An 11,919-nucleotide genomic window follows, 5' to 3' on the forward strand; every position below is an offset into this window, starting at 1 on the left:
CTACCACTCCAAGAATGCGAAATGCGTACGAAGTGCGACGCTACCGAAATCATGTTTATGTTACTCTGGTGTTACTGTGGATTGTATATGTACAGCGGTCGGCTTGCATATGATTGCATAGATGTCTCCAAACTGTTCTTTTCAAATTGTATGGATTTTAATTTGTAGCGCATTGCCCTCTTTCCCCCGTCATGTTTTGTACTTTTACATAAATCTGCATTTTAAGTTAAGAATTAGTATGTAGCGTTTAGTGTCCCCATTATGTATGTAAATTTTATGTCTTACTGTAGTGTACAGTTAAATTGTATTTAATAATTATTTATATTTTATTAGTGTTAAATTTTTATTTATTCCCGTTGTTATTTTTTTGTTTTTTCCCCTCTTTTCTTTTAAACTTCTATGCAATTGGAAATATTTCTGAATCAACGCATGTGCTAACTGTAAATGGTTTTGAATTTCGATAAAAACTGTAATATATTGGTGTAAATCAACACACATCAGGGTGGTGGCCTCTTCTCGTCCGGTCGTAAGAGCAAGAGTAGCTCTCCAACAAAAGAGCCAAAGGATAAAGATAAGTCTGGCAAGACCAAGGATGGTAAGAGTGGTGAGTTGATATACGCTGACTTGGAACTTGCTACGCCCAATAATCAAGCCAATGATGATAACAATCGTGCTTCACGTCAACCAGGGCACACTAGACCTTATGAGTACTCAGATGGTACAGGTGAGACAAGCCCCACACGTAAATCATACATTCCCGGTGGCTTCCGTTACGACCAAGATCCGCAAAGCGGTAGACGTGCTGGTCAAGATGGTGATGGACAAATGTCGCCCACATCTGAGCAAAAGAAGACCGCAATTGCCTTCAATTATGCGCCTGGTCATGATGATACATTAAAGAAGACCGCAGAGAAATTGAAGAGTGGTCAATTATCGCCACGCACACGTGAAAAGATTAACAAGGGTCAGTTGTCGCCCACAACACGCGCTAAACTACTTAAAGAAGGCAATCTATCGCCAACCACACGCGCTAAATTGCAAGGTAGCGCTGTCGATGCGGCTGCTGCACCACTATCAGATGCACAGAAGCGCTCTTATTCGCCTTCCAAAGGTCAGTCAGCCGGTTATACTTCAGGTGCTCCAGGTCGTTATAAGCCATTGGTTGATCCCACAGCGGCATTCCTTGAATCTGAGCGTTATGATAGAGAACCTTCTGTTAGTGCCGGTGTTGCAGCTGGTAAAGCTGCCACAGATGGTAAAGGTGCACCTGGTAGTGCTCCAGGTGTTGCAACTACTGGATCTCCTGTTGGTAAAGGCAGGGGTAGTGCACCGGCTACGCCTACAAGAGCAGGCAGTGGTTTGACTGCAGGCGCTGCCGCTGGCGGTGCTGCTGCAAAACCAAAGAAGAAGCGTGTCAAGATTATGGTGATCACATCCAAATTTGATCCCAATACCAAACGTGTTGATGCCGAAAATGGTGTCATTGAACACTCCACGGGCATACTTGATCCTGAAACTGGCTTGATTGACAGTAAATATGGTCAAATTGATCCTAAAAATGGCACACTATTGGCTTTGAATACGAAGACGGGCAAGAATGAATTATACCATGGTGAAGTGGACCCCAAAACTGGTAACGTGCACTTGGCTTCAGGTGTTGCCGATCCTAACACTGGTCGTTTAGACGAGAGTTTGGGACAAATCATTTGTATTACACCACAAGATAATCCAGTAGTGGAACTTATTGTTATCACAAGCCGTATTGACCCCGCCACAGGTAAGGTTGATACAGTTAACGGCGATGTTGAACGTTCACTGGGCGTACTAAATGTGGATTCCGGTCTACTTGATACTAAATATGGCGAAATAAATACCAGAACGGGTGAGCTAAAATCTATTGACCCCAAAACCGGCAAAATTGTTGTATCTAAGAATGTGAAAGTTGATCCATCCACTGGACAAATAACGATATTGGGCGTCACAGATCCAAAAACTGGTAAATTGGATAACACACAAGGTCGAATTATTGAAGTCGGACAGCAAATTGATCCTATTGTTGAGGTTACCTCATTGGCTGGCAAATATGATTCCAAGAAGAACATTATCGATCCAAAAACCGCACAAGTTGAAACTTCAGGTGGTCAATTCGATCCAAAGGCTGGCAAGATCGATACAAAATATGGACAAATTGATTTGGTTAAACACACAATTACATTCACTGATCCCAAATCGGGCAAAACTGTTACACGTGATATCAAAATAGATCCAGCAACTGGACAAATTGTGCTTAAGAACCAAATTAATCCGAAGAACAACAAACCCGACAAAGACTATGCCCGCATTATATCATTGCGTATTGTACAGCAACGCGTAGATCCCAAAACGAAAGCACCCATTGCACAAGTTAGCTCAGCGAAGGACAAAGAAATTATTGTCGATCCTAAATCTAACCAGATTTGGATGCCGACCGGTGCCAGCGATCCGAATACAAAAGAGTCACAATACATTTCCAGCAGCGTGGATCCAAAGACCGGCTATGTTATCACTATTTACGGTTATCTCGATCCGAAAACAAACGAAATCAAGAAACAAAACAAACTCGATCCCAACACCACCAAAATCGAACCATCCTCCGGAAAGATTTATACAGCCACCGGCGAGGTTGACAAAACCACAGGCGAACCACTCTATGCCACCACCCAAGTTGATCCTGAATCCGGCGATGTGTACACCAAAGTCGGACGTGTTGATCCCAAAACTGGCAAAATTGTCATTGTTCGCGTACTGCTCATCTCCAAGACGGATGAGCGTGGTCGACCTGAAGAAATCGATCCAGCGACATGTGAAATCGATCCGGTCTCTGGTCGAATTCTCAAGTTCTTCAATAAAACTGTTTATGTTTATACTATGATAGATCCAGTAACAGGTGAAATTGTACAGGTTGATCCAAATGATCCACGCTTCGCGGGAGCACGCACCACCGTTACACAGACTATGACACTGACGGGCGAAATTGATCCAGTAACCGGACGTATAAAGAGCGAATACGGTGACATTGATCCAAATACAGGCGATATTGATCCAGCCACAGCAGTACGTGATCCCGTTACAGGCAAACTAATTCTTAATTATGCACAAATCGATCCCTCGCACTTTGGCAAGGAAGCTCAGGTGAGCACAACTACTGAGACCGTGCCAATTACACGGGAACAATTCTTCGAAGGCGTCAAACATATGGGTAAGAATGCGCTGCGACGCGACTCCGAGGCCAGTTCGGACGATGATATGACACAACAGTATGGCAGTGAAACTGTCAAGGACATGGTGCTGAACAGTCCCAAACACACGGATGGTTCAACCGTAACTACAACAACTACAAAACAAACTGGCAAATTCGGCACACCGACTGTGGTGAAAACGACCACAAAGCAAGTACTCACCAAGAATGATGACGGCGTGACGCACAATGTGGAGGAGGAGGTGCACAATTTGGGCACCGGCGAGGTGACATACTCAACGCAGGAACACAAGGTTAGCAAGTCATTATATGAGTAGGTTTACGCAATAGTTAGTTTGACGCACGTTTGGTAGTTTCACGACATATGAAGTTCTTAGACTTTCTGGGTCTGAGTTTGTGTTCGAATGTGTTTTTTGTAGCAACAAATTCGGTAAAAATTTGTGAAATTCGAAATATTATATTTTTTACTCAGTTTCGTAAGTAATGCGTACTTATTGGTTAGTAATTATAGACTGATTATCTAGAACTTTTCATTTATATGCATTATTTTTAAAAATTTTAACGGTATACCCCAATTGGTTTGTCCATTTTGGTACAGCTCTAATGATTGAGATTCCGAAGTAAGTACATTGTAGTTGAATATTAAGTATCATTTGTAGTGGAATTTGTGAGTTTGTAAGAATGATGCATGATTGTTGTTTCAAACCCGATTAAATCATTTAATCACATTTGCGATTTGCTACATTTCTTCTGAATCCATCGAACTACGAAAAAGTTGCGATAACATATAATTTATAAAAAAAAACCCATTGACTGTATAGAAGAAGTCTCTTCAAACAGCTTTAATATTGACTTGCCTTGTCCTACAACGAAAAAATACCTGTAGGAATTCTGAAGAGTAGTAGATTAAAGCTGAGAGATAAGGATCAAGTAGTAGAAGAACATGTAGTGTATTACTTCATAGGCCTAATCAGTTACAAGTATCTGGATTTTTAACGGTAAATCTTAGTCCTTAATTAAGAGCCAGTTAATTTAACCGCCTTTAATGGTCATTAAGTGACAAAGCCAAGTCAGTCAAATTGAGGACCACCACCGACCGTAAAAGACTTTTGTATGGAACGATGTTCAAGTAGAGCAATAATTAATTAAATATTTCGTTGGTTTCTCAACAATATTTATCAAAAATTTTGAGAGTGAGGTTCTGAACTATTCGGGCGTGGCCCCGCCCTCAAGTAGGGTTTTTGTTTATATTTCCGAAATTACTTAAGCTATAAACATATACCTTGCTTACTGTACACATTTCCCGTTAGCATTCGATTATACAGCATGAAAATGGGTGAAATCAGATAACAGCCACGCCCACCGTCCATAAAATTACTAAAAGTGCGTTAACTCGCTAACGAAAAACGTCAGAAACACTACGTTTTACTGAAGAAATGGCAGAGAAAAGCTGCACTCAGATTTTTTAAAGAATATAACATGGGCGTGGCACTCACTTTCGGGTCAAAAACCATATCTCGAAAACTACTCGACCGATTTCAATAAAATGTTATACATAATATTTCCTTGGCATCCTGATATTACCGATGGAAAATGGATGAAATCGATTAACAACCACGCCTACTTCCCATTTAACTCCATTTTGATTTCAATCAGATTCGTTCACTTTCTTCTTCTTGACTGGCGTGGACACCGCTTACGCGGTTATAGCCGAGTCCACAACATCGCGCCACGTATCCCTACTTCTGGCAGTTTGGCGCCAATTGGTTATACCAAGCGAAGCCAGGTCCCTCTCCACCTGGTCCTTCCATCGGAGTGGAGGCCTCCCTCTTCCTCGGCTTCCACCAGCGGGTACTGCATCGAATACTTTCATAGCTGGAGCACTTTCATCCATTCGAACAACATGACCTAGCCAGCGTAGCCGCTGTTTTTTTATTCGCTGGACTATGTCTATGTCGTCGAATAACACATACAGCTCATCGTTCCATCGTCTGCGGTATTCGCGGTAGCCAATGTTTAAGGGGCCATAAATCTTCCGCAAAACCTTTCTTTCGAAAACTCCTAGTGCCGACTCATCGGATGTTGACATCGTCCACGTTCACTTTGAAATTTATAAATCAAGACTCAATGAATTACCACAACAAAACTTTACAAAAACACTGGATTTGAGGTGCGGCATCACACACTTAAAAATATTTGAAATCGCACTATAACTTTTTAAGGCCCCAGATATCGAATATCAAGCTTCCTACTTCGGACCATTGCGCTTTGTGAATTAAACTAACTATTCATTCATTAACAATTTATTTATAAAATTTTTTGTTTGCAATCATTTCAACAACATCCTGGTTTGCTTTCATTTCCTTTATTGTACACTTACGTTTTCGAATATCCAACGAAACAACGCTTATTAAATATAAATAAATATAAAAACACAACAACTAACCAGGCTGATGCCGATGTAAGCGGTGCTTATGTCACTGCCACCGCCGTAACCACCCGCACAGCCACAACGCACGAAGATCTGGGCAAGAAGGCCAAAACCGAACAACTCGAAGAGAAGACAGTGGCGACAACGCGTACCCATGACCCCAACAAGCAAGAACAGCGCGTAGTGACACAGGAAGTAAAGACCACAGCCACAGTGACCAGCGGTGATCAGGTAAGCGACAAGCAACGAGGGTGAACGCGTCGGTAACGAGCGCGCTGGAGTGCCGCGGAACTCCAGGCGAGTTTGCGGTGCTCTCAGCAGCGTTGCATGTTTCCCCGCATTACTTGCATGTTTTCAATTAGTTAACTTTTTTAGTTTTTCATATTTAAATTAAAGCGTTCTTTATTTTGCATTATATTTATTTATATGTATGTTCCTTTGCGTCTTAAATCGTCGTAAATGTTGATTGATTGCCGTACTCGTTGAATTGCATTAACTGTAAACTGTTGTATGAAATGAAACTAATAAACCGATCTGTGTTTGGAATGTGTTTGCCTTATAATTTGAACAAAAAAAAAACGCAATTAACATAAACTGTAGTTCCGAGACCGTGGAGACAGTATTTCATCGACTAGCTCTGGCGACTCGGGCACGCCCATCGACGGCCCATACGACGGGTCCCATGGGGTGAGTACTGCCTACGATAAGGTTTGCGTCAACTTTAGAACCAACCAACACATCTAAATCACACACGCTCCATTTTTGCACTCACTTTTCTATATATCATATGTATGTATGTATGTAAGTAGTACCATAGTATCTTTACCGTATGCATAATTGTGAGAAAGTAGCCGTCGTTTATTAATCACCCATCATTCACAAAAACACACTTTGTTATGGAAATACTAGTGATAAATGTGCTAAAAGTTGCTTGATTCATTTGCCGATTTCAGGGATATGGCATTGTCGAAGCAGCACCCGGTCCACGTGTTGAGCAAACCCGCGTCATATTAGGTGAGGACACACCCGGCTACTCCGGTCATGGCGAGATTGTTTCAACACAAACACTCAGCAGCAAAACGCGTACTGTGGAAACCATTACCGTAAGTTGGATCACAAATGAGAACTTATAGCTAAGAGTATACCCAAGGCAACTAAGTTAAGATACGTATCAATTTCCGTCGAGGCCGTTTGTGGTGTTATTTATCGTAAAAGTGTAAAATGATTTCATTACGTGAGCCTATGGACAATTACTATTCATTCGGACTAGATTCATCCTTTTGTATAGAGAGGATCAAAAGTTTGATTTAAATTGTTTTCAATGTTGTCCCGGAACAACTTTATTTGAATTGCTTGAAGTACTTTAAAACTTGATACTTTTTATTACTTTTTAATCTTTGACGGTGTTCAAGGGCTTCCTTTAAAATGTGTCCGGCGTTTTCTCTACAACGATTATTCTTTTGAGGTCTAAGAACCAGAAAAGTAGCTGTGTGCCGAGAATACGTTGGAGTCGAATTCGAATTCGTGCGGTACCCACTTTGCTCGGAGCTTTCGTAAACTCTAATTCTCATTAACAATAGGGACCAATTTACTAATAACTCCAATTAACAGGAAAGAATTAGAGAGAGATGTTCTTTATGTTATCATAATATATATATATGCCTTGGGTATAATATCTTCGTTTTAAAATGAGCCAATAATAATTGGTTCATAAATATGTACATATTGGTTTCAGATTTTACTGTATATTTTGTATATATCTGTGAAAGTTTGTCTATTTTATCGATTTTAAATATTAGAAGTCTGTGTTTAATAATATTATATGAGTATATACTAGTTCGTATATAGTCTAGTAAAGTAGCTCATGTTTGTCCAAAATTAAAGTAAGGTACGTAGAGGTTATAGAAGATATTATATAATATGTACATAGATATATAATATATAGTCTAGATACACATTTTTAGAATCTAGATACAAGAAAATTTGTGAAATATGAAGTGGTTTGGTATTCACTTAATTTTTTTCTAACGTTTAGATATAGAAATCCAAGTAGTTTTATGAAGACCGTTATATTTTAGTGTTTTTGTAACGCCTTCCCTCCTCTATATATTTGCATTTGATAGTTTCTTAGTTTCCAATAGAGGTCGTCCCTTGATTAAATTTCGTTTCGGAATTAGGTCTCACTACTTTGGAACAAAGAAAAGTAATTTATGTCTGAACGTCTTGGTTTAGAGTATTGCATTGTTTTTCGGAAAGATCCCATGTCCTACAGATTCTGTAGGAACAGCAAATTAAGGCTTATCGAATGATAAACAGAATTCTGTTGCTCTACATGGAGTTTAAAGAATACTGCTGTGAAAACTCAACACTCTCTCTATAAGGTCGCAATTAAGGATAATAGGTTATCTCTTTACGGTTATATTCTGGAATAATTTTAAGTAATTATAAAAAATATTCTTTAATTCCCTATTCTGTTAGGGCATGTTATCAGTAACAGGACTTAAGCTAGTTTATATTATATATATTTTTTTATTTTTATTATATTATTCATGTTCTTATTGGAACTTAATTGTAACCAATTACATTCCAGATTTTAAAAATATTATATTTATTTATACAAAAACTGCTCTAATATTAAATATCTCTCTCTAATTCTCTCTCTCTATCTCTCTTGTTATAAATTCTTGGTTTTTCCAACAGTACAAGACCGAACGTGATGGCATTGTGGAAACACGTGTAGAACAGAAGATCACCATACAGTCCGATGGCGATCCAATTGATCATGACAAGGCGTTGGCTGAAGCAATTCAGGTCAGATTTCAGCGAAAGCAATGCTTAAATTATAAAAATAATAAATTCTTTTTTACTCTCTCTCTTTCTTTATAACGAACAGGAAGCGACAGCTATGAATCCAGACATGACAGTGGAGAAGATTGAAATCCAACAACAAACGCAGTAAAACGTCTATTTAGCTTCGCACACATCCAATTAATAGAGTATCAAATACAAATTAATAACCGATCTGCATACATATATATATGTATACAATAATTTAACTTAAATGCACCCGCACATATACAAAGTGAAAGAAAGAAAGTATAAAAGAGGAAAACGAAACAAAAATCAAGCCACCCACACATCCCTTAAAACTTATACACATAAACATATACATATATACAAATAAATAAAGAAATAAGCGTTTAAAAGGATGTAAGATGGAAGTAAGCGGAAATGCTCTATTTAAAGCTACTTTAAACAGACACAATAAGCAAATCAAGTGTAATCGTCTATTTTTTATTTACATTAATTTTATAAAAATTTATATTTAAGCTGACAGCAAGTAAAATACAAATACAATTACAATTAAAAATTAAAGTGAAAATACATAATTAATGCTATATAAAGTAAATGCAAAATTTCAACTAACAATTTAAGTTAAAATAAACGAAATGCTTTTATTATTATTATTATTATCTTTGTAATGTTGATTTTTATTATTATTATGTGTAATAAACTATAAATACAAACAAGTGCAAATTGTATATGTATTGTAATGAGAAAACACAAGTGAATTATGCGACAGTAAAGATACGGCAAAAATGATGCATAAAAGTGCTCGCTTGTTGAAGAATGGCATTCACTTTACTACGCAACACAGGCAAATTTGTGCATAAATCACGCGATGTATGAAATTTAAATAAAATAAAACAAACACACATTTTGTATAAATACATATACGTAAATATTTTTGTTTCACTTTCACTTTCAGTTGTTTTTGTATGTGCTTTCATTTAAAATGTATAATGTATTTGTCTGCCATATCTGCTTTGTCCCTGCAGTTATGCCCAATTTTATATAGGATTTATACATTGAAGTTGTCATAGTGTAAGGACCAATTTTATAATGCCTGATGACTACATGGTAACTTAAGAGTTGATTTTGAATATTTTTTATATGTAATATAAATTTAATATTTATACAGTAGTCTGCTTTACAGGCTTCAAAAAATCGATTTTTTTGTTTGGTTTTAAATCTCTTCCAAAACTATCCATGAATATGTCTTTAAAATTCCAGAGGCCAATTCGACAAATTTTCGAAGCTAGAGCAGTTTTAGTGGCCGAGCGTCGAGCAGGTGCGAATGCTCAGGCAAACTTTAAAGCGCGTTTTCTCGAGTTTTCATTTTCACAAGTGTTAGAAAATGGTGCCGGCGATAGCAAAAAGAATATAGTATGTCCGATGGAAAAAAAAAACAAAGTGATCTAGCTTCAGTATTAAATTATCTTCTATTTGAACTAAAAAAGTTGGACAAAGGTATTATTATTTAAACTACTTGTTTTGCAACTTAAAGTCAATTTTTTTCTTAAAAAAGTGAATATTTTTTTCAAACTTTTTTTTTTATAACTTCTTCGGTATTTTTTTAGTTCATAAAGAAAAGAAACTTATAAAAATTAAAAAAAAAAAGAAATTGGTTCGACTGTTTCAGATGCATCGCACGACCTCCATCACCGGCACCGATTTACAAGTGCAGACTCCAGGAACTCCAGAAAAATACTTACAACTTTGAAACAATTTCAATATTTTTTAATAATAAATATTGTTTTTTAAGCCTTAAATATAGTACACTATCGTATTAAAATTCCGTTTACCGCAATCATTTCCTTCCCTTTCAAAAAAAAAAAAAAAATTGCTAAAAAAACGCTTTTTTCGGCTTCTAAGGCAGACTACTGCCTTAAGAGCTGATTTTCGATGTTTTTAATATTTCATATTTTTGCTAAATTTAATATTTATATTAAATTATTTAGTAATCTTTTATATTTACGTTATGCCATTGTAACTTAACATTTTTTTAAGCCTTTGTACGATATATTTTTGATATATCTGCCTGTTTCCGATACGAGTTTTGTATTAATTGCCACTGTTCTATTGAAGATTCTCGTGGCATTTTACAAAATTAGTCATTCATGGGTGTTGTGGCATCCAATACAGATTTGCTTAATTGTCAGTATATGTCAGCCCTGAATCTATTGGTTTGTTTCAGATAATATAACCATAAAACCGATAAAATTGGTTTCCATGACACCTAAATCCATAAAATTTCTGATTCGAACATAAAACCAACAATATCAGAATGAATTCATGACATCAACAAGAATTTTGTATCGATTTGAATTCAGATTTCTAAAACTATCAGATTCCACCACAATCTTGATTATTGAAAACGTTTTCAAGGTAGTTATTGGTAAACTCGATTTCAAATGTTCCATTCTCATTTTAAATACTTTTTTTAATGCAAACATTTTTTTTTTATTTAAGAAATCGGCAGTTGGCGCTAACCAGACACTCTTAAAATAAATTTTAGCCAACTGTCAGTTAAGTATTTCTTAGAAATTAAAAAAAAAAAAATTTAATACGTTTCCTAATACAGGCGGGAGAAACTTAAATCAGATATTTTCTTCCAAAATTAATGAGTTTTTTTATATTATTCCTTAAAATTTATGAATGGTATGGTTCTTTTTAAGGTGTTTAAAAAAAAAATGTAACTGACATCAACTATATTTTACAATGCAATAATGTAATTAATAAATACTTGACAATACGTTCTGTCCATTATTCATGCTATTTATGGTTTCAAACTATTATATTGTTCTATCGAAACACATTGGTGTGCGAATTTAATTTCATCTTAACTCTTCAATCCACATATTCATGGCGTTTAACTGACAATCAATTATTTATTCTTAAATAAGGCATCGCATTACTTATGGCTTTCAAAATTTTTGCATTATTTTGATAAAAAAATAAAAGTTTTATTTTTATTTATAAGTATTTATTTTATTTTTTATTTTATTTTATTTTATTTTATTTTATTCTATATTATTTTTTTTAATTTAATTTAATTTTATTTTATTTTATTTTATTTTAATTTATTTTATTTCATTTCATTTCATTTTATTTTATTTTATTTTATTTTATTTTATTTTATTTTATTTTATTTTATTTTATTTTATTTTATTTTATTTTATTTTATTTTTACTTTACTTTACTTTACTTTACTTTACTTTATTTTATTTTATTTTATTTTATTTTATTTTATTTCATTTCATTTCATTTCATTTTATTTTATTTTATTTTATTTTATTTTATTTTATTTTATTTTATTTTATTTTATTTTATTTTATTTTATTTTTACTTTACTTTACTTTACTTTACTTTACTTTATTTTATTTTATTTTATTTTATTTTATTTTAT

The 11,919-nt window shown here is 35.4% G+C and overlaps 1 protein-coding gene across 9 annotated transcripts in view; it reads left to right on the plus strand.

Annotated features, from left to right (window-relative positions):
- The window catches only part of LOC105210995 (protein 4.1 homolog), an 83,064-nt gene extending 73,652 nt beyond the window's left edge, over positions 1-9,412 (plus strand). For 7 of the 9 annotated variants that reach the window (XM_054233973.1, XM_054233971.1, XM_054233972.1 and 4 more), the window contains 6 exons: positions 502-3,531; positions 5,688-5,900; positions 6,270-6,356; positions 6,623-6,772; positions 8,370-8,480; positions 8,563-9,412. In XM_054233973.1, the coding sequence (XP_054089948.1) occupies positions 502-3,531; positions 5,688-5,900; positions 6,270-6,356; positions 6,623-6,772; positions 8,370-8,480; positions 8,563-8,628 (3,657 nt within the window). In that variant the 3' untranslated portion in view covers positions 8,629-9,412. The remainder of the gene's footprint in view (positions 1-501; positions 3,532-5,687; positions 5,901-6,269; positions 6,357-6,622; positions 6,773-8,369; positions 8,481-8,562) is intronic. The other 2 variants (XM_054233977.1, XM_054233980.1) reach the window with 2 other exon arrangements.
- The last annotated feature ends 2,507 nt before the right edge of the window (positions 9,413-11,919 follow it).

This window comes from Zeugodacus cucurbitae, chromosome 6, assembly GCF_028554725.1.
Source record: "Zeugodacus cucurbitae isolate PBARC_wt_2022May chromosome 6, idZeuCucr1.2, whole genome shotgun sequence".
In the NCBI taxonomy this organism is placed as follows: domain Eukaryota; kingdom Metazoa; phylum Arthropoda; class Insecta; order Diptera; family Tephritidae; genus Zeugodacus; species Zeugodacus cucurbitae.